General features: G+C 36.2%; 4 protein-coding genes across 7 annotated transcripts; 2 read left to right on the top strand and 2 right to left on the bottom strand.

The window, feature by feature from the left end:
- Positions 1–320: 320 nt before the first annotated feature.
- LOC147290202 (rhomboid protein-like protein) lies at positions 321–3,805 on the top strand. Its single transcript, XM_086237016.1, has 8 exons — positions 321–546; positions 650–774; positions 1,178–1,238; positions 1,364–1,530; positions 1,938–2,043; positions 2,139–2,341; positions 2,431–2,568; positions 3,429–3,805. Exons 1-8 carry the CDS (start codon positions 523–525, stop codon positions 3,529–3,531), a joined length of 927 nt encoding a protein of 308 aa, XP_086093142.1. The 5' UTR covers positions 321–522; the 3' UTR covers positions 3,532–3,805.
- A 1,152-nt stretch (positions 3,806–4,957) lies between these two features.
- LOC147290201 (uncharacterized) lies at positions 4,958–11,259 on the top strand. Of its 2 annotated transcripts, XM_086238862.1 has the most exons (8): positions 5,031–5,096; positions 6,174–6,294; positions 8,486–8,644; positions 9,156–9,803; positions 9,895–10,301; positions 10,468–10,566; positions 10,662–10,793; positions 10,981–11,259. In XM_086238862.1, exons 3-8 carry the CDS (start codon positions 8,542–8,544, stop codon positions 11,128–11,130), a joined length of 1,539 nt encoding a protein of 512 aa, XP_086094988.1. In that variant the 5' UTR covers positions 5,031–5,096; positions 6,174–6,294; positions 8,486–8,541; the 3' UTR covers positions 11,131–11,259. The 2 variants fall into 2 exon arrangements, with proteins under 2 accessions (XP_086094987.1, XP_086094988.1); XM_086238861.1 differs by lacking the exon at positions 6,174–6,294 and having other exon boundaries at positions 4,958–5,096.
- Positions 11,260–11,922: 663 nt separating this feature from the next.
- LOC147290200 (uncharacterized) lies at positions 11,923–14,345 on the bottom strand. Its single transcript, XM_086236443.1, has 6 exons — positions 14,074–14,345; positions 13,947–13,974; positions 13,121–13,351; positions 12,513–12,576; positions 12,375–12,434; positions 11,923–12,270 (listed from the first exon to the last, which is right to left on the bottom strand). Exons 1-6 carry the CDS (start codon positions 14,211–14,213, stop codon positions 12,215–12,217), a joined length of 579 nt encoding a protein of 192 aa, XP_086092569.1. The 5' UTR covers positions 14,214–14,345; the 3' UTR covers positions 11,923–12,214.
- A 2,553-nt stretch (positions 14,346–16,898) lies between these two features.
- On the bottom strand, positions 16,899–21,456 carry LOC147290199 (MLO-like protein 6). Of its 3 annotated transcripts, none has more exons than XM_086238755.1 (16): positions 21,318–21,456; positions 20,906–20,963; positions 20,566–20,801; positions 20,251–20,367; positions 20,111–20,171; positions 19,569–19,657; positions 19,256–19,330; positions 19,057–19,151; positions 18,922–18,971; positions 18,542–18,582; positions 18,236–18,409; positions 18,070–18,105; positions 17,802–17,869; positions 17,592–17,652; positions 17,159–17,498; positions 16,899–17,057 (listed from the first exon to the last, which is right to left on the bottom strand). In XM_086238755.1, the coding sequence occupies exons 1-16, from the start codon at positions 21,438–21,440 to the stop codon at positions 17,053–17,055; spliced, it is 1,629 nt and encodes a 542-aa protein (XP_086094881.1). In that variant the 5' UTR covers positions 21,441–21,456; the 3' UTR covers positions 16,899–17,052. The 3 variants fall into 3 exon arrangements, with proteins under 3 accessions (XP_086094881.1, XP_086094880.1, XP_086094882.1); XM_086238754.1 differs by having other exon boundaries at positions 17,163–17,498; XM_086238756.1 differs by lacking the exons at positions 16,899–17,057; positions 17,159–17,498; positions 17,592–17,652 and having other exon boundaries at positions 17,798–17,869.
- Positions 21,457–22,717: the final 1,261 nt, after the last annotated feature.

The following is a 22,717-nucleotide window of genomic DNA, read 5'->3' as shown; positions in this document are numbered from 1 at the left end:
ACATTGAGGGGAGTTGCACATTCACACTGCGGAAATAAATTGAGTATTTCTTACAAGTTAATTTTCTTTTTCTTTTTCTAATTAGTAATTACCATATTCTTCCTTGTAAATCAATATATATCAAATTGGGAATGGTTGTAAGGAGAAATAATACTTAAGTGAAATAATAACTCACATACCAACTCCCTAATGTCCGACAACAAGAAAAAAAACTCCTAAGTCACGCAATCCGCTATGTCCAGTTGTCCACGTAGTCTACCCTTGTAACTCGGTCTAAAATCTCTCCATCCATGTACCCAACTCAGTGAGTAAGTCCAATCTAACATGGTATGTGTGACTCAGTGATCTCTCAATTAGGCCTCTTTTATATTCACGCTTCGCCTTCTGGTCAGCTCCTCCTCCGATCCGACTCATCCCCTACCCGTACACTTTCAAACCTTCCTTCTCCACAAAGCCAACCCGAAATCTGACCCTCCAAGCTCATATCGCCGCCCCAAATCCAACGGCCAACGGCCACCCGCCATGAGCACTCCATCAATCACAGGGGTAAGCCACCCACAAGCCCACAATTTCTCTTTCTTCTTTGTTTTTGTTTTCTGGGTTTGCGTTTGAATTTGATTCCCTACGAATTGTGTGGTGGGTGTTGCAGAGCACGGGGGCGTTCTCTGGGTTCACTCGGCTATGCAAGGGCTTAGCAGTGGTGCTCATCGGAGGCCACATTGTCGTTCAGCTTCTCCCTCAGGCCGTTACCTACCTCGCTCTCATTCCCGCCAGGTTTGCTCACCCTCGATTTTCGTGCCTGCACGATTCTACATTCGTTAATGTTCAATCTTGACTCAACATGTTGGCTTACTTGTAAATTGGAAGGCAAAGAATGCATAAATCTGTGTTTTCAGTAATGGGTTTTGTATAATTTTTGAGTTCTGCTTTAGTTTGAAACGTTTGCTAATGGGATCTGAAAGTCAGCTCAGGCTGTTGGTCCTGAATTTCATTTTTGGGTTTGTAAATTCATTTTCAAACTGAACTCCATTCAAGCAATGTTATAAAAGAGTTGTAATCAGAATGTTTTGGGGTTCATGACATGATTGATTTTGCAAGATTTTCTGTTTAGATTTGGAACCTTTTTACTCAAGTCACCTGCAACTTAATTCTAATCCGAACTTCTTTTGTATTGTAGGACAATTCCTTTTATCTGGAACCTCATAACAGCCGGTTACATAGAACAATCAATATATGAGGTATGCCCTTCTGTTTCCATAGCAATGTCTCTATTCTGTAGTCTTACATTGGCTGAGATTTCTGTACCCTATCACTTTCTATTTTGCTTGTTCAAATAATACTGATTTTTGCACTTTTTTAACAGGTTGTTATCAGCACTATTGGTCTGCTTTTTATTGGGAAGCTGCTTGAACCTGTGTGGGGTTCTAGGGAGTTCTTGAAGTTCATCTTTGTCGTCAACTTCCTAACCTCCATTTGCATTTTTATCACTGCTATTGCACTGTACTACATTACAAGGAAGGAAACTTACCTGTAAGTACTAAGAAAGCATTAAACAACCAAAGAAATAATAAGTCATTGGGATGCCTGTGGTTCATAGTTTTTCGTGCTTGTTAAATTTTTGCTTCCTTTCCTGAAGGTATTCTAGCATGTTGTGTTATTTGTAATAGGAAAAACGACAAGAAATGTGTAATACATTTCCTTTTTCCTTTTTTCTTTAGGCAAGCAAATGATGCACTTGTTAAATGTAACTTTTAACTCTTAACGGCACACAAATTTTGAAACAGATCAGTTGCCACTGTCAATTGGTCTGTTCATTTGTTCATCTATCTCATTATATGTAATGATGCATGTACATGTGTTAGCCTTGTTTGATAATTTTATTTTTTTTCAACCTCATCCTTATTAATGCTACTTCTTTTGGTTCATTTGTGCTATAGTTATATGCCTCTTTCTGGCTTCCACGGAGTCCTTTCAGGTTTCTTGGTTGGCATCAAGCAAATCATACCCGACCAAGAGTTGCCTTTATTGAAAATAAAAGCTAAGGTGTGAGCTTTTGAAAATGACCTTTTAATGAAATTTCTGTGGGTTGATGAATCGTCCTAAAACTCTCTATTTGGTGTTGGTTTCAATGTGTGCAGTGGTTACCATCTCTGTCACTATTGCTGTCCATTGCCATAAGCTTCTGGACAACAGAGTCGGCAACGTATCTTCCTATCTTAATATTTGGCACCTATATGAGCTGGATTTACCTCAGATACTGGCAGAGGAATCCAGAAACAAAACTCAAGGGTGATCCAAGTGATGATTTTGCATTTTCTTCATTTTTCCCTGACATTTTAAGGTAAATAATTGTTGTTATTATTTTAGAAATCTTCAAATCAGCAAGTTCATAGTTACATCTCTCTAATTATTTCTTGTAAATTGTTGCAGACCAGTCATTGATCCTGTTGCATCCATATTCCATCGGATGCTCTGTGGAAGATCTGAAGCTTCTAGTGAATCTCAAGGTTATACCCTGGGAGGTACCACATTGCCTGGATCCGACCCCATCGAGGCAACTAGAAGGAGGTAACATTTCTGTTCTCATGCTGCATTCAGTATCAATCCCGTTGTGTGCAGAAGTACAACACTCATTTTGATATTCATGTTGGGTAGCCTGTAGCATCAAAGCTATGGATCTCCAACTTTGAATGTTCATTGCTTAGACCATAAGCCCTAGGTAGTTAGATGGTAGTCTACAAGTGAAACACAAATGAATAAGATTAATTGAGGATTTTTTTGCATATGGCTTATAGCAAGTATCACCCTGTTCCATTTCCCCTTATGCCTTGAGATGTTCACTGTCATTTAGTGGGGCTACACATGCTAAGTAGCCACTAGCCTCTCCCTACCCATAAACTACCTCAACCTAATTGAAGGTAAGATTCAATCACATGTTTCCAGCAATCAGATTCTCCTTTTTTTCATTTACTTTGAGAAGGGTATCAAGTTTCTCTACTTTGATCTATTATTCTATTTTTTATTCTAATGAATTGGGGGGTAACCTTCCCCTCCCAAATGCCACCCTTTGTCACTGTTGGGTTTGCACAGGCTTGAAGATGGGATAGAACTCCCCATCCTTAAGGATATGGGATGCATGCTAGTAGACTAGACTGACATGTCATTGGCTAATGGGATAAATAACTTAGGTGCATATATACCCATGATTTATGTGACAGAAAAAAGAAATATATAAATGCACGTTTGTTAGGAAGCCAATTTAAATTTCATGTCGTTGTTGGTCAAAGGTATAGTGAAAATATTATGCACCACAAGCTAGGCATAGTGACACTATGAAATACATTTGTTAACAGTACCAACTAAGAGTTGTCAAATTATATATGGGAGGAAAAGGAATGTTCATTTTGTGACCAAAATGCCTCTTGCAGAGAAAGAGGGGCTCGAGCACTTGAAGAAAGATTGGCAGCTGAGAGGTTGGGTGCAGCACAGGGTACAGAAGAGTCAAGAAGAGATGCCACAGAGAATGTTTAATTGCTTGGAAACTCTAGTATCAGGTCCTGTCAACCAACCCAAACGTGTCTTTTCTGTTACAACTTCAGAGGTCCTGTGGTTTTCAAAGAGAAGGCTTTGATTTTTATATTTTTCCTTTCCCCTCTCTCCCTGGATTCTGGAGGTTCCTTTTGTTATGCATTTTTCCCTGGACTATATCTTAATGGTACAAATATTGTGTTGCACAGTGATTCATGTGTGTTGCTCAAAATACATAGAATAGAAATTCTCAAGAGGCATCCCCTCTGGTTTTCAACTTTTCATTTGCTCCATATCATAAATGGAACTTTTTCGGCGTTAAACAGTTGGGGACAATTTGTCATGTTGTACAAATACAGCTTTTAGCACTAATTATTTTTAACTTGGATTTCGAAAGATGCATATTTGATGGAACGCTGGTTATTTCTGAGTTATAGTCGTTGGCCAAAAAAAAATGTGTTATAGTCTGATGTGGGTAAAGGCGATTCTTTTCAAAGCCTGAAAACTCTGTTATTTTCACAGTATGACATGATCTCCAGCATCAATCATAATTGCAAACACACAAAGTGTTAATGGGATCACCTCAGCCAAAGGAGAGGAATAAGATAACTTAATTTTGAATTTTAGTTTTCTGCTTGCGTGCACAGCAATCCAAAATGGTTAGCTGCTTTAGACCAAAAAAAATGGTTAGCTGCTATTTTTTGCATCATCTTCTCTTCTCCACGTTTCATCTTCCTCACGTAGTCCTATGGTTTTTCTTAAAAATATTTAGAACTGTTAAAATAACATCTATACTCTAAAATATTATTTATCAATAGTAGGAGAATCTTTTTGACAATCATCTATAAGAAGTACCTCTATCCATCTTTTTGGTAACCCTTCTTTTATTATTTAAAGCAATTTTGATTTTAAATTTAAAGAATAAGGATAACAAATTAGGATGTCCCATTTCTTGATTCCTAATTTTACTCGTAATTTTCTCTTTTCAAACAATTCAGGATATCCACTCCTATATTACATAATGTAATGTCAAAAGACTCCAAAGTAGTAATATTTGGGTCAAAACAAAAAATAAATGGATTTACACATTTTCAAATTACAATAGCGAGTCCACCACAATGTGAATTGTGATTGGTGACAGGACCACGGCACCGCGACCCCACCGTACCTGAAACTTTTCTTTTCCGCGGTAACACACAAAGCACGAACTTGACGTGTAAAGCCTGCTTAATGCGACACGAACATTATCCCCTACATAAGACTCCCACCATATAAACGTTCATCCACGTTCCCCGCTTCGCCACGTAAGCAACACATGGCTTCAAGCCACTTCTTCTGATCTGTCACACTCCGAATGGATAGAGCAGCAAGCACACCTTATGCATTATCGCATCAGATCACCCCTTGCTCACCTTTTTTTATTAACTTTTTTGGCGGCACAGTTGCTATAAAAACCGCTCTCTCTTCTTCAGCATAAAACGACTTTGTGAATTGTGAATCTCTGTGATCGTCTCTTTGCCGTCTGATTCTTTGACCAGCCGGAGTCAACGTTCAATCCAACGTCCACGGTACGTTTTCCGGCGAACACTCGCCGTTTTTTGATACTCTCATATTTCATTTTCTGTTTAAATACATTCGGTCATTTCTCCCTGTTCATTTTTTTTTTATTTTTAGTTTTTTGCACAAATTTCGAATTAATTAATTTGTTGTGCAATTTTGGGTTGGGTTGAGTTTTGTTATTGATTGATTGTTTGGTATATGTATACAGTTATACACTGTTATGATTTTAGGTTATGGAGTGCATTTAATTTGATGTATAGTTTAGTTTGAAATTTTAGTAAAGATTTAATACAAAATTGTTGAAAGAAAAAGGTAGGTTGGTTGAAGTGCAAATATGGTCGACTATGATAGGAGTGGTTGTGTGTGAAAGGAATTTGGTGTTTTTCTCGTTTTATTATTTCCCAATTGGAAAAGAAGGTTCGCTTAATAATAGTATAGATTGTGTTTGAAACTGGGCATTGTGAATTTATGAGGAATAGGTTATTTTTCTTTTAATAATTAATAACTCTAAGATAGGAATGTCTCAATCCCATGCTTCATAATCTCAGTAGGGATTTTTTCAATAACCTTCTCTGATATTTGGGTTAAGTAACTGATACAGTGATACGAAAAACTATGGTATTTTATACTTGTCTTTAGCTTTAGAGGCATTGTAGTTTAAGTTTATGCCGGTTATTATATATGTACTTCTCGTTGCACTAGTGCTGGTTTATATATGAGTCTGCTGCATCTGGGTGTAGAATGATCAAACAAGAGTGATATGCGTTTGAGTTACTTTTTTTTTTTTTCTCACTGCAATATCTGTTAGATAAGATAATAATTGATGAAATGATCTAAGCAGCATCAAAAGGAAAAAGGGTTTTCAGGGATTATAACTTATAATGAACCGAATGTGGTAGAAGATACCGGAAAGTGGACCTTGCATTACATATGAGGTAAAGGTCACAGGGATATGATGATTAAGTAGCTAAGCATGTGTGAGAGTGAGATCATGCATTCTAGTGGCTTGGTGATCATCTACTTTTTACGTTTTTGCTAACCCTGGGCCTGTTGGAATTGGCTGTTTATGTGGGGACAAGCAACAGGGCATTTGTTTGTACTTCATTTAGCTGTGCAGCTTTTGATGACCCTTGGATTGGTGGCTTCATCGTACAGATCTTTCTAAGGCCTTTGAGATACTTCCACATGTACTTCATTGGTTGTATTGTAAGAACATTTTTGCTTAGGGGATTCCTTTTTCCTTTTCTGTTTTCTATATATTAATTTTGTTATAAAAATCGTTCTAGAATACATTATTGATAGTATGTCTATTTGGCTTTTCTGCTCATACTCTAGTTGGAGTTGTACTTTCTGTTGTTACTTCTTAACTTTTGTAACTGTACCTTTTTCTTCTAATAATAAAATGTTTCTGTTCCTTAAGAAAGCTTTTGTATTTAAATCTTTTTCCATTTAGCTAATCTGTCATTCTATCTAAAATCAAAATGATGAGCTTCCATCTCAACTGTGTAAAGGAAGAAACTTTTATTGATTAATGAAGGAATAGAAAGGTGCATGGGATCAAGTGTCAAAATTGGAAGTATCTTAAAAGGGAATTTTACAAAGAAGGAAAAAAGGAGAAAAAATAAAGGGAGAAGAAAAAAATTGAAAACAAACTCCAAGAAGACACTAGAATTTCTCAAAAGAATGTTGGGGACCTCCTATTATACCTATAGAAGTTTCAGATATGTTCAGATACATTCACTACTAATGCAAAAATCTAAGTAAAATTCATTTATGTACAGAATTAGGGGAAAAAATAGTATTTAATCATGTCCATTTTTGCATAGAGAATAATCGGTCTTTCCCCAAAAAAAAAACTGCATAGGGAAGAATCAGAGCCTTAGATATTATCCTATTTTGGGTAGCATATATGTGCTTAAGAGTAGCATCCAAATGTTAGGTTACTGCAGAGCGTATTGTTCTATTCCCAATGTGGATCACCACCAGACTTGACACACTTTAAAAAGTTAAATAAACAAGAGGGAAAATATGAATAGATGTTAAATTTAAGAAGTCACTATTCCATGGTGAGAATAGTGTTATCAGTGGAAGAGAATAAGAAGTTTTCAAGATAAAGTTTAATTGTTAGAACACTATCAAGTATTTATAATGAAAGAGGATAGACCAGCTAGTGGAGGTAAATCACATTTAATAGACTGTAAACCAGATCCTGTGGTCTTATGAACCATTTATGTGTTCCATTGGATCTGAGCTTATAAATTAAAATTCTTTTATTTTTGCAACTCTTTACTTTAGCAGTCCCTATCTCAAGATATCTTGGCCAGTTGCAAGAATCCAACTGGCCAGTTCATTCTTATGGAATGTTTTTGTGGCTTTTAATGGCTAGAATTGAATCACTAGAGAGTTTTCACAATGTGGTTACTTAATTCTATTCATTTTAAGAGCTCTATGAAGGCATAAGTGGAGACAGAGCATAGTTATACTGTGACGAATTTCTCTACCGTTCCGTAGTTTTAGGTGGCTTCAATAATGCATGTTCAGTGACACTGATGATATTTCCTGCTTATATATTTTTCTAAATAAGATAAACCACATTTGGTTCTGAAGTTTTAGACTGGGAGATTATTGGCAGGTACTGGTGAGTGAATTTTTTTTCACTAAATAAGTTCTCTCCCTTTTGCTAGAATATATCATTTGATATCATATCATGATTTTCAGATAGATTTGAATGCAATTCTAGAAGGCAGGTGACTTAAGTGGCGTAATATTGTTGTCCCTCTAAATTACAATCTTTTATGTTGAGTGAGGCTATTCAGGAAGTGGTGGTCTTGGCAATTTACAAAGGAAAAGTCTCTGGGAATATAATATGGGTTTACAAATGGCTGGTGTATGCAATTGATGTTGGTAACATGTCCCGGTGTAATAGACAGTTGCAAGGACTGCATCCTTTAGGGAACTAGCAATATGTTTTTGCATTGTCCCATGTTTTAAACATATTGCTTGTGAGAAATGGCAGTATCAGCTTCTCCTTTAGTCCTAAGTGTGGGTTTAAGTAGTGCAGCATTCAATTAAGTCTTTGGGCAGCTACACTTGAGGAATCATCTGGTATTTTTCTTATTGTATGCGTATCAACATTTTTTTTATATGCAAACCACCTCCAGTTTACACTCTATACTAAGCTGTTAGTTAGGCTGCGAGACATTGATTTTGAATCATGTCTCCTTAGATGGAACATGGGAAATAACATACCATTGCAGTTCTATATACTATTCATGTAATTAGTTAATTGACAAGCAATAGATTTTTAATAGAATACTTGCATAATCATTCCTTTTGGCTTTTGAATATTTATTTACCATGGGGCTGAACATTTGTACAATTGTTTATTTACATTCAGGTTGGTTCTATCTTCTTCTAAATCCAGAATTTCTGCCCTCTTGTATTGGAGGGCCAATGGGACATCGGCACTTGCCGAATTCGTCATCACATATATTTGGGACTGATCAATATCCTTACCAAAGTCATGTAACTGCTCAACGGTCTCAAATTCATATGGGTATTGAAGATTTGAGCAGTTTATTTACTTTTTAGTATTCATTATTGACAATTATAGTTTAATACTTTTATGTGTTTATTACATGTCCTTAGCTGGTTTTTAAATACTTCCGACTTCTTGAAAGTATATGGTAAATTGGTAACAGAATCTGGTATGCCATAGATATATCTTGCACTCACAGAAAATTGAACTTTTCTTGGTATTTTTGTAACTACAATGAATTTTATGATCTCATTCAAATCGAAGAATGATAATATGCCTTCTTCGGTTTGACTTCCCACTTCCATATATCTCCTAGGTGGATTGATCAATAATTGATTTTTGGCAGGTCTTAATTTATTTAGAGAAATTATAAGCTCAGGTTGCACAATCTTGTTCAACCTAGGAAATCCAACCCTTTCCATGTTATGCTTGTCTGTTTTTCAGTATATAAATTAATTCCTATTTAAACCTCTTATCTTTCAAATTAACCTTTACCACAATTGACTTGATTCCTAAAATTGTGTTACAGGAAGAGCTGCTGCTCCTGAGAATGGTGCTATGTTCTATCCAATTGAACATGCACCAATGAGTCAAGCATTTTGTGCCTCTCAGCGGGGATTGGAATGGCCAGTTGCACATTCCGTATCAAGTGTTAGATCGGAAAGTCCACTTCAAGGAGCTGTTTTGGGGCCGGCTTTTCATCCCTTCCCACGCTTTCCAGCTGTTGGAAGTTTTTATCAGGCCCCAGAGAATAATAATCTTGGCCATGTTCATACAAGTTACTACGATAGGCATCCTATACATGAAGTTGCTGGTTTAGTAGATCCTATAACTGGCACCAGAAGAAGACCGTATAAAAGAAAAAGTCCTAGCATTTCTGTAGCCAGTGAGAGAGACAGCATAAGAACTTTTGATGTTGCTGGAAGTTCCACCAGTTCTTCCGAACTTCAGCTGGAGAAGTCTACTTCAGATTATCGAACCAGTGAAGATTCTCGAAGGAATGTTAGAAGTCGATATAGACTTGATTTGGAACCTACACTGAGGGGAACTTGTCTATCAAACTATTCTCATCATTACTCTCCAACAACCCATTTGACGAACCAATCTGGGGCAGTGGATGTTGCCAATTTTAGTGCTGTCAGAATTACTCAGGAGCAGATTTTTCCTGCTGCACATGGTAGGTTTCTAAATTCTGGTTAGTTCAAGATTAATTTGTCCTTGTTCATTCTTCTTCCACAATGCTAAGGAAGATGTTTCAATAATTTTAGAAAACATTGGCATGAACCAAGAGATGAATCAGTTTCCAATAGGAGGAGGAAGCACTGCAGAGAATGGTGGGCACTTCCATGATTCCATTCCAAGAAGAAATTTTGTATTGCCTCCCTATCCTCAAAATGTTTATGCTCATGCTGCGTGGGACATGAATAGCAGTTATTCTCGAAGAGGTATGACTCCACATCAGGCTGGTTTGAGTTTCTCTCGCTTGGGACATGAAACAGTTCCCTTGGAAAATTCTCTGCTGGTTCCCTCGGAAAACAGTTCCTACAGATATCCAAGACCTCCATCTTCCCGAGGTTGGCGTAATGGTTACAGGAATGGAAGGTCAAGGATAGCTATTGAGAGATCTGAGTCACTTTCTAATCCTGTGTATACACGTGATAGATTGGGATCTGAGGTACGCAATAGTAATTTTGGGGTTAGGTTTGGTTAATGAGAGCAAGATTTTATACAAGCATTGAATGTTAATGGCAAGCAATAAGGGGACACATAGACTGGATACGTAGTAGCTCCCTTCCAATTTGATTGGAAAGATCACATAAATCATGTTACATTTTTTGCAGGCTTTCACAATGGTGGACCACTCATCTCTGTATGGTTCCAGAAATTCGTTTGATCAGCTTACGGACATAAGGATTGATGTTGACAACATGAGCTATGAGGTAATTCGCTCCAAAAATTCGTTATGATTTAGTTGATGGTTATGTTTTTCTTTGACCATTTGCAGTTCAGATGGACTAATTTTATCTGTGAACAGGAATTACTTGCTTTAGAGGAAAGGATAGGGAATGTCAGCACAGGATTGTCTGAAGATATGATTACAAAGTGTTTGGAGACAACATGCTCTTCATCAGACCATGACCTGGAGGAAAGATGTGCTATTTGCCTTGTAAGATGTTACTGCCTTTGTGTCTTTGACTTTAAGGTTAATTTTGCGTATGGAATTGTAATGTATGTGGCTTATACCCACAATATGGAAGGTTTGTGTTAAAAGTGGTGAGGCATTCACCAGTAGATGAGTGCTCTCTACAGATCCTGACTGTTGTCTGCATCTTTTGGGCAATTTCAATTTACAGGAAGAGTACAAGAGCAAGGAGGAAGTTCAAACAGTTAAAAATTGTGGCCATGAATACCATGTGGGATGCATCAAGAAATGGCTGTTGATGAAGAATGCATGTCCCATCTGCAAGGCCCCTGCTTTGTCTGACAGTTTGAAGGAGCAATGAATGCACCCATTATGTGTTTTGAAGTCCATCCATGAAAATGTAAATATATATTATGTAAGTTATGTGGAGACACTAGAGACACATTAACATCTGCAATGTCTATATAACTGAAAAGTAGGCTTGGTTTGATGACTTGGCTTGTGGAGTCCTCCATGACCTTAAATTTTTTTCTGCCTCCAACCATTTCAAGAAATAAGGTTCCAAAACTATACACATCTGACTTGTAGCAACACTTCGGGTGCAATGTAGCCCATCGTCTCCCCCCCCCCCCCCCCCCCCCCCCCCCGACTGTGGTCATGTATATGGCGCTTTGATCCTTAGGTCCATTTCATCATTGTTTCTCATTGGTCATCATATTTTAATACGGGATAATTTTTTGAACAAGAACTAAGCTTGTGGAGAACAATCAATCCAATTATCCAAGGGCAACGCTCCCCAGTGTTCATGAAGTAAGAAAATAAACAATCTTTTAAATGAATACGAAAGTCGGTGTTTGTTTCTTGAATGAACTAGAAAATCAGTGTTACTTGATGCGAATTATCTTTTACTATGACTATTAAAAATTAAATCCAATTACGAATTTGGAATATATTGAAATATTTTAATTGATGTATACACATTCTTAAATAAAGAAAGTTCTGAACCCTAAAGACCCTAAGCATGATCACTGTGAAGAGAGGGACCCATACATAATACATATTCTCATGAATAGGCAAGTCTGGTAATTGAAAGAATCAGCTATCAACCATTTGGAAGTAAAATAAAAGATATGGGAAACCTGCTTACCAGAAATTAAGAAACAGTAGTCACCTTCATTTCATTCCAAATTTACAACTTCATATCGACTTTATTTCAATCACAGGAGATGAATATTAACACAGTTGGCCGGGGGGAAATATTCAATTGCCTTAGGCTTCTAAGTTAGCCAAAAGACCAAACTATGCAGATTTAAGAAACAACTTCCAATGTTCAATGAGAAAGAAACTATACTTTTGATTGCAAACCTTTCCCCTCCTTCCCCAGAGATGTACAGAAATGAGTGGCCACGTGACATTTTTTGTCATTCCATTGTGAATCCTACAAATCAGCTCTCGAAAGATTCTCCAGCAAAGTACTGTTTGTGGACCATTTTTCTGTAATCTGTAAAAGGAAAAATTAACATAAGTTCCCAAAATCATACCAAAAGAGTTGTATAAGAGGTTTGCACAATCCAAATGAGGAAGCATAGGCACAGAGTATCTAACCTTCCTTGTTATTCCACAGAGCAGCAGCATAGCTGTTGAGGGGACTGTCCGGGTTTGGCTCTGCATGTAAGAACTAAATGGTCAGGCAAGAATGAATTCAGTATACGATAAAGTTGATGCAAGGATGAGCAAGCTAACCTCCCAACAGACTCTGAATGGACAGAAGAATAGTCCTGCAATCATAAGCTGAAGACCACTTGTCCTATGGCATGTATAGCAAGAACATCAGACTTTTGAGAATATATGAAAATCAAAGGAAACACAATGCAATATCAATATAGAGTTATGTTGTTATCACCCACCAAGCTGTTTGCCCTACCCATATGCTTTTCCCACCCCCAATAATATTTTTTTAAGAAAAGACCCACCAATATTCAAAAAATACCCTTAAATTCCCCCCAAAAAAGAAACTTATTACTCAACCCACCTTTACCACTGAGTGGTAATAGCATCACTTTTTAGAAATATTTCAACTGATTCCATACACTCTTCTACACATGATTTATGTGAACAAACATTTAGATTTATCCAACAGAGACTAATTCTCCATAAAAATTCTAAAAGCCCTAGGACCATCGCATGGTGGATCAAACTTTTCAGAACTAGAGACACTGTAACCATCCTATGGTCAGTCCAAACTTCTCAATACAAGAGACACAGAGATGGCTGTTTCTCACTCTTTACCCACTTGGAGTTTTAAGCAGCATAAGCCTTGATATCAGTTTCTTTAACAAAATGATAGATACCTGCAGGATATCAAGACATATGTTGCCAAACTGATCAACATTTGGATGGAAGCACATTGCCTCGAACTTGACTTGCGGAGGCTTGAAAGGATAGTCCAGAGGAAAACGCAAAGAAAGCTTGTATGATAAGCCCTCATACATAGTTCCTTTCCCACCTTCGATTGTGCCAATCCATGTAAAAATGCTCTCACCTTCAGGAAATGCCGATACTCCAAGATCATCTCCACTCATCTGAAAACAAGGACCAATTGATATTTGATGAACAAACGACAGTAATACAACAGTTACTTGTCTAATAACCAAAATAAAAAGTAACAAGGAAATACAGTCAGCAATCCATCAATAAAATATGTTTTCAAAAGGCTAAAACTTCAGTGTCAAATGGACTACTATTAGTAGTATTAGACAATAAACTTCCAGAAGAAATCGTTCAACCAAGTAATTTATATTAACAAAACAACATAGCAAGTGGATAGTGTGATAAAGAATTGACTTTTCAAATAACCACACATGCATAGCTTTACAATCCGCACCTCCACGATGGCTCATTAAGAAAATACACCCACACCCCCCCCCCCCCAACCTCTATATTATAAATTCCCATGATTATCAAGAATCAAGGAAGTCCCTTTTCGCTTCTTGATTATAATTCATAATTCAGTATATGAAATCAATTCAAAATTGAACCCACAGAAAACCCAATTCAAGATTTCAAAAAAAAAAACTAACAAGAACAATAAGAAATTAAAGATTAAGTAACAAAATTTCAGGCCAAATCGCAAAGAATTAAAATAAATAAATAAATACAGAGAGAAACGTAACGTACCATGAGAGACATCAACTCCTTCTGAAGCCTACAACAACATTGAAACAAAACCATGAAAACCCATATTAAGTTAAGACTCGAATTTTCTCGGGATCCAAACAAAGAATTCAAGAAAAAAGAGATTGACCTTTGAGAAACGGAGGTGGTGTCGACGGGGTTCGAAGAAGCAGGGGGATTTTTCTGACTAGTCGTGGCGGGTGTATGAAGCTGACGCTGGCGCTGCGCGACCGACGAGTTGTCGGCCGTCGGATTGGGACGGACCTCCATGCTTACGATGATCAACGGTTGCTATGCGATATCCGATTGAACGGTTTGTGGTGGTGGAGGTGGAGGTGGTGATGGTGAGGCTTTCTGTTTTGCTTTTTTTTTCTTTTCTTTTTAATTCGTTAATGAGACTATAATAGTTGGCGCGCGACAAGATTATAATCATAATGGTATTAATTATTAAATAACCAATTATATTATAATTGTAATAAATTATTTTTTTATAATATCTATCAAATTCATGTAATATATCACTTAATTATTAGAAAATAAGAGAATTAGTGAGCATGCCATCTTTTCAAGAAAAGTAAGGGCATTATTATGGGACCATTTCTACGATGTATTTAAATGATTTGAATGGTTTATTTTTTAGAATTATAATCAAAGGGATTTGGATAAAAATTTAATAAAATCTAAAATCTTTTAGTTGTTTAATTATCAAAGAAATGAACCAATATATTGTTTAGGATAAACATAAATCTTGACTATTATAAAGTCATAAAAAAGATTTTGTGTTACAAGTTTCACAAAAAATAAGATTGTTTAAAATATTTTTTATTCAACAAAACAACCACATTAACTTAATAAATAAGGATATAGTTGTAAAATATAACCATTTAAATAAAATTTAAAAATAAAAAAATACCTTACTATATTAAAATGTGGAAAGAATAATGAAAAATTTTAAAACAATAAAAAAAAAACACACTAAAAATATCAATTCACACCTATAGAGTATTTACCAAGAAACTAGTATGATATAATCAAATAACCAAACAAATTCTAAATAATTTATTAGACGTTGGTGTACAATTATAGCAATCACCATGATCCATGATTGCAATTTTGATTGCAAACTTACAGCAAGAAGCCAGGAATATTTTGATGCCATACATGAATGCAAAAGGGTTATCTTAAAATAAAGATGAAGCACATCGAACCCCACGTGAAAATTGAAGCAATATTTGTGAATAATAAATGATATTATCCGTAGGAAAAAAATAAAGAAAGAATGATATTATCCACAGATGTGATATAAAAGGAATCTCACGAAAACCACATATTACAAAATTTAAACATCAAATCAATCAAACATCTTAGTTTAGTAAAAAATTTAATCAGTAGAGGCTAGTGATTATGTGGTATGAACATGCAAACTTCTTACTTACAAACGGATGGATATAATATTTATTGACAATAATTAGTCACATTTTATATGTTTGAAGGATTATAGTGAGCGAGGTGTTTTATACAATCGGGGCCATACTTCATCATATTCCATGTTTCACTCTTTCGCTGCGATATGAATCGTTGATAAAAATATATTCATTTGACTTTTTATCATAAATGGTATTTTAATTTTTACTCAAATATCAATTTAGTTTTTAAATTACATTTTTACTTAATGTGATATTTTATTTTTATTACCACACATCAATGTTGTTATTGTGTTATATTACGTTTGAATTTTCGTCGAAATTTATCTAATTGCACGTGACTTTTCTTTTATGAGAAAAATGATCTTTACACATACGGAATCACATAATAAAAAATAAAATAAAAACCTACAAATTTTGTCACTCTTTGATTCCAAGACCCTTAAAAAAGTACTAAATTTTTTTTAAAATAAAATAAAAAAGACAAAAAAATAATCATTCCGAACTCGAGTCTTTAGACATTTTTTATTCTTGAAAAAAGGTTTCGTGTAGCACACGTGACTATTTTTTACGGCAATTCAAATGGAATTGAATAGAAGGGAAATATTAATGTGCGGTAGTAAATATGGAGAATTACATTGAATAAAAATGCACTTTAAGGACCAAATTGATATTTTGGTCAAAATTTAGAGACAATTTGTGATAAAAAGTCTATTCATTTTATAGTGGTGTTCCAAATTGTTTATTCAAGTCAATGAAGACAAAACTGTAATAGTGTGTTTGGATGGAGGAAAAAAACTCAGAATTTAAACAAAACTCAGCATTTAAGAAATTATATGCTCTAATTTCCTTGTTTGGGTCAATAAATACAGAATTTTGTAAATTCAAGGTGGAAAAAAACTTGGGATTTGAAGGCTGTAAATTTCAACTTTAAATTCCATCTAAATTGGTGTCATTTTCAAAATTTCAATTTTTACAAAAGAAAAATAAGTCGTGTCGACCATGTCGACACTACTACCACTGTCGCTAACGTCACCACCACTAACACCACCACCCTCGTCACCCCCGCCACCACCCCCGCTGTCGCTGCCGCCACCAACACCAAGACCGCTGCCGCCACCACCACCACCACCACCACCGCCGCCACCACCACCACCATCACCATCACCATCATCGTCACCGCCGCCACCACCATCACCGCCATTTCCAACACCACCACCACCACCGCCGCCAACATCCCAATTTTAGCCACCACCATTTCTTCCACCGCTTGTGGGCCATCACCCCTACCAATATAGTTAACTCACCATAAACATCATTTTTATTGTTGCCACCATCACCATCACTCTTTTAAATTGATGCATCAAAAATTAAAACTACCATAAATTCCGTATTTAAACTCCATTATGTTTACATGTTATCCAAATAAGAGAATTTACATATTCTAGAATTTTAAATCACATCGTTTTAAATTCCGTCATTTGTGAATTTCTTAGTAATTTCAAATTACTTCATCCAAACGCACCATAAATGTAATGTACAACAATGTGATGCCTAAAAGAGTAAAAAAAAAAAAAAAAATACAGTACCATCAGGCATTTGCAAATAATGTATCGAATCACCCTAGCCTTTTTTGTTTTTTTGTTGGTGAAATCACCCTAGCCATTATTGCTGCAAATTAATGCTCAAGCTGTCAAAGCAAAAAGAAAAAAAAGGGTTAGGCTGGTTAGCAACATTGTCCTATGATCAACTACATCAACTTCTTCATTTGCCAAATGAAAAATCAGATACCTACACTAATGTTAACTTCATGCTGGGCACTAATATTATTGGCATGCCTAATCTCTTGTGTGTCACTATGTCCCTTCTTGTTTGGGGAATGTGACCCTTCAGTGTCCCAATGATCCATTTCAAAGTTTGATGTCCTTGGAGAGCTATCGACAGTGCTGCTGTAGTTGTGCAACAGATGAGCTGGGGACATGCCAAGGGCAGGAGTTATAGGCCTACTTGAGAATGGTGTGTTTGCATCCAAATGCCTGTGTTTCATGTTCTTTTTGGCTCTGTGGTGCCATTTTTTCAGTGCTGCTATCACCCCCTCATTAAAAATGGTGGGTTTCATGGTAGAACCCATCTGTGAGATCAAACAACACAGAAGTAAATTTAGAGGGTTCAAACTAGAGCCACAGCACCCATAACTGCACAAAAGTGTTAAATCATTTCTCACCTGTGTCACTAGAGCATAGAGAGGCAGAGTCACATAACTGCATAAAACTTGTATGAGGACCCTGAGGAGTTCACCAAATTAATTTTGTGTACATTAGCAAAATTCCTGTGCTCATTGAATAAGTAATGGCAGCTCATATGTATAAGAAAGTAAAAGTTCATATAATGATTAATAATATGGATTTGTACAAGTGTCAAGCTCACTGCTCACCCCATTGAGATCCTGATGACAATGTCTTCAGTGCGCTGGTGGAAGCAAGAATTTATCCCAAACTCATACTGAAGGACAGAAAAACATGCAATTAATTATGAACTGAAAACGAGAGAAAGATCTCTCTTAGTGGTATAAGTATCCTTTGGTTAACTTCTAACCATATCAATAAGCATCTCTTATAAATGTGTTCATATATATGGTCTTACTAAAATGGTATAAGTATCCTTTCACAACCTGAATAAGCTAATTGAGTAAATATACTTACTGTACTCCATGCAAAGAAGGCCAGCTGAAATGCATTCTACAATGAAGAGGAAGAAATTACAAAAGGGGAGTTTGTGAGCATAAATACATATTAACTAGTATGAAGATGTGATATCAGCAAATTGAAGTTACACATAAAAATTTTAGGTGTATGCATGTTAAAGTACCTGAAACAGAACAAAGCGGATGAGAAAGAGCATGAAGCGAGGGTGTCCAAACCAGAAGAGGTGATCACCTGGCTCAACAAGAGGTGCACCCTTCACCACACCCCCGCGCGCCTGAATCCTTAACCCCATCTTTGTTATAATCACTTGTAGTTTAGCTCCCACCAATAGAATTATCTGCAAGATGTTCAATTATCATTGGGATACTCTATTTTGCTCACAACCTTTATAATATTTATGTAACATGTAATGGCCATGGTAAAAAGAACATGCATGATACTTGGATAATATATTTTGTATTGAACTTACAATTAAGGAGATAAATGGCAGCCAAAAATAAGAATACCATCCTATCCAAAGAGAAAACAATTCCTGGTCAGAAAAGAAAATGTTTTCCAAAGATCTATGGGAATAAAATTTGCACCGAATCAACAGTAGAGAGATTGAGAACCTCGTCAGAAAAGAAAAATCTCCGGAGATTTATCAAATTCAAGCCTTAACAGATTTCTTGTGAGTGACTAACCGAACAGGTTGTCACTCTGTTAGATTACAATTGAATTGAGAATATTAGATTGTCCAGTGGACCTTGGAATGGTCTTACTTGACTCATGGCTATATAGTCAACATTCAGATTAATAAAGGGCATATGTGCAATTACTGATAGCTCAATACCAAGAATATCTCATTACCATATGTGTTGGACAGCAGGCACAACACTGCGGAGAACCATATAATTGGACTGCATTAATGAAGTGAAGTAAAGGTTGTAAGACAAGTAATTAACCAAAGAACCTAATGACTTTAGATGCTTAAGAGCACCAAACCTGATCTCCACAACATCTTTGAAATCCTCTTCAAGTGATCTGCTTATGTACTTCCGAAAATCAAATGTTGTTTCACTCCCTGGTGCCAAATGTGCCTGAAATCACAAGGCATAGAATTTGAGATCCAGTTATGACCTGCATCTTGAATCCCATTTCAGGCCTGATGTATGCAAAGGACTTTAGCAACGGTTTGACTTACAATGATAAATCCATGCCTCAGAGCCCGGTAATCAGCCTTAGTAACTGACCTGGAGAATTGTCTGAAGAAGCACATCTGACAAGGAAAAAGAGAAACAATAGAAGACCCTTAAACCGTGTCCAATCACCAATGCAATGTCCTAGTGCTTAGCTTGACATTCCATGCATTATTGAATTTCATAGCAAAATGCGAAAACAACGGCAATTAGAATTTACTGATAAGTGATAACACAGGCATAAAATCAATGCTAGTGGCAGTGTGTAACTTACAATCCAAGCAACCAAGCTCAAATTCATAGTAGTATGTTACTTACAATCCAAATGGACACTGGTGACTGGCTCCAGAAGTTCAAATGTCTCCTTCCAAATGATGTATCCCTTGCAAACCTAAACCTTTCTGGATCTGCATACAAATAATTTAGTCAATGACTCATTTTCACAAGTTAATGATTTGTTCAAAAGGCAGTGTCATGGACTTTATTTATGGCCATGGCACAGCAGAGGGACTTATGTTTATCAGGGAACTGTATCAATAGTGGCTTCAGATGTAGCATAGTTAGTCATGACTCATGAGAAGCCCAACTCTGTGAACCAAGTGTGACAGATGACATTATAAATTCCAAAAACTAATAGTCAACAGAAAAGATCTTGGCAGACAATATATTAATCAAGAAAGTCAACCTGCACACCAACTGATCATTCTTTAGGAAAGAAAAAAGGGAACAAGAATTGGTCATATGACAAAAATGATTGCACACTTAAAACCATTCATCATGTTGGATATATGGGCCCATTTCGCTTTGAAGTAAAAGTTATTTTTTAGTAAATAAAATAAATTGAAGTAAAAGTTAGGTACCGTTATAGAACTGATATTCAATTGTTTTTGTCTCTTCCTCCCAAACCTTCCATTTTCTCATCTGTACAGAAAAACAATGAATAGATCAGAGAGAGAGAGAGAGAGAGAGAGACTCCAACGTATTTGCCAAATTTATATACCTTGACTCTTCCCAAAGCCATGGTGGTTATGCAGTAGAGAACATGAAAAACGGCTAGCGTAAAGATGAATATATGAAGCTGGTGAATCCCATATGCAGACACAAAGGCAACTTTATCCTACAAAAATTCACAGTCAATTAAACTCTTACCCAATTCAAATATACACATTTTTTTTTCTCCCAACATAGGACAAAATTCTTCACACTTCCACAATTTAATTCCAAGTTCAAAATTCACAAACAAAGAGAAAGTAGCTAGAGGGTGTTATTACTGTGAAAACAGAAGATAACAAAAGAGATTAATTATTTCCCCTACCTTCTCTGTGCATTTATCATATCCTTTTACGGCTAATCTGCGCCGGAAACTGAAGCCAGAATCGGAGAATTCAAGAAGTTTTCGACCATTGTTTTCGGGATCAGACACTGACTCACTCTCTGCATACTTATTGCAGGGATGCCAAGTGGCACCAATACTCTTGGGAATGCATATATCAGAGATGTGTCCTTGTAGCACAGTTAGGAGCAAGGATATGAATCCCAACAGCATAAGCTCTTCAAAGAATTCAAAGAGAGAGAAAAAAAAAATGGTTAGCCTTTGAACAAACCCAACTAGTTCGAATTCAAAGAAAAAACTACATGACCACAAGATGTGGTACCTGATTTGATCTTCTCAAGTGCTTCAAATAGAGCTCGCTTGTGTTTCCTTGTTAACCACTGAAGATGGTGCAAGAATTAATGATCTCAGGTGCAAGCAGCATTGATATTTAAAGACAAGAAATTCAAATTCAGGCTGCCAATTTTAGCAACTTCAAAACAAAAATGACTTCCATTGCACACAAGACTGGTTCTTAATTAATATGATGCAGTGATATAAAGGCTAGTCTCAACATAGCATTAGTAAATGATCAGTAGAATCTCAAATAAACTGAAGGCAGCAAATCTTTAAATCCAACTACATGAGAGTTGGCTGCATATGCATGATTTGCAACTGAACTCATGCACAGACATGTTTAAGTGAATAATGCCAATGTTTTTATGCCAATTGATTAAGCATATATATAGCCTTACCTTTCCTGTGAGTTGTATGCCATGTTCAATGAAAATTGATATTGCAAGCAACAAAAAACAGACCACAGCAACAGCCCATGTTGGTGTTTCCTCTAATGAACGCTCTTTACTGAGTTCCGCCATTGGAATTTCTACTTAAAAGAAGGAATTAATTAACAAGAACTGTTTATGTATGTTTTCTAATGTATTTGTCCTTGTTATTTATAGGAGAAATTTCGTCTACTCAAGGGAAGTGCAGGACAAGAAATTCAAGACATTAATTTTCTATCGAGGAATTATTCAAAGACTTCGATACGTAGCAAAAGTTTGTGTCATCAATATTGTGTGCTTGCTTATCTCCACTTGGAGATTGTTTATCAAAATTAAAGTCAATCAGAAAACTTCACTTGGAGATTGCTTACAATTCTTTGTTGCTTTTTACTTTTTAGTGTTGTTATACTTTTCAACTGCGGTTCAATGACAAAGAACTACCAACATGTGGTAGGAAGACAGCTTAACATAATTCCTCTTCCAGACCAAAGAGTGATTTTTATAGTAGAAACTGAATTATCTAAAGTTTACAAGATCAAGATGATCACAAAGGGTTTTCTTCAGTTATTTTTACCATACCAGAAAATTTTAAAAAGAAAAAAAAAAACTTTAGAAGATCGAATAAGCATGCCCGTGATTGAAAGAGTCTATGTACCAAACTATATTCCAGGAAGTCCAAACTTATCAATCAACAATCAATTGAGTCCATGCAACTGGCTCTTGGTATTTAGTACATTAGAAGAAAAAAGATATTGAGGGCCCAAAAGTTCCTAGTTTGCAGGCTGCAGATGAAAGACAGAAGGGTTATGTGGCCCTCAATTCTAGCTAGCAAAACAATATGGATTTTGGTTTAAAAGTCTAATGGGGTTCACAAGGGTCAATGTAAAGGGATTCGATGGTTCTTGAAAATGAAGAAAATGAGTCCTTCCCAGAACTTTCAATGATCCTTGAATAAACTCTTGCTAGTTAATTGTTGATAGTTGGCATCTTCAGCACACAATCAACATGAGCCATGCATGCCCTACTGACAATAAACAGCAATAATGTGCATTAAGACTGATTCTAATGAATCTGATAAGTCAAATTTATAAAACTAATTATACCAACAAAAAAAGCCCATTATTTCAAAGCCTGAAACTTGTTGAAAGGCCTATATATAAACCAGATAAATCTCCGACTTGCTGAACCTAGACATTGTCACAGAGTCTGTTACTTTGGCCCAACCCGCTGAACCCATGACCCATCTCTTCCTTCTATATTCCTTTTCAAACTTATGCTCTACAAGCAAGTTGCATATACTTCAGCGGTTCAACCTGCTTTTCTTGCTTTCTGTATTAAAAACTACACCACCTTCAAAAGGCAGTAAAGTA

This window comes from Dryas octopetala, chromosome 3 (genome assembly GCF_963921425.1).
Source record: "Dryas octopetala chromosome 3, drDryOcto1.1, whole genome shotgun sequence".
Classification (NCBI taxonomy): Eukaryota; Viridiplantae; Streptophyta; class Magnoliopsida; order Rosales; family Rosaceae; genus Dryas; species Dryas octopetala.
Note: the sequence above shows the minus strand (reverse complement) of the source record. Positions and strands in the feature narration are given on the sequence as shown.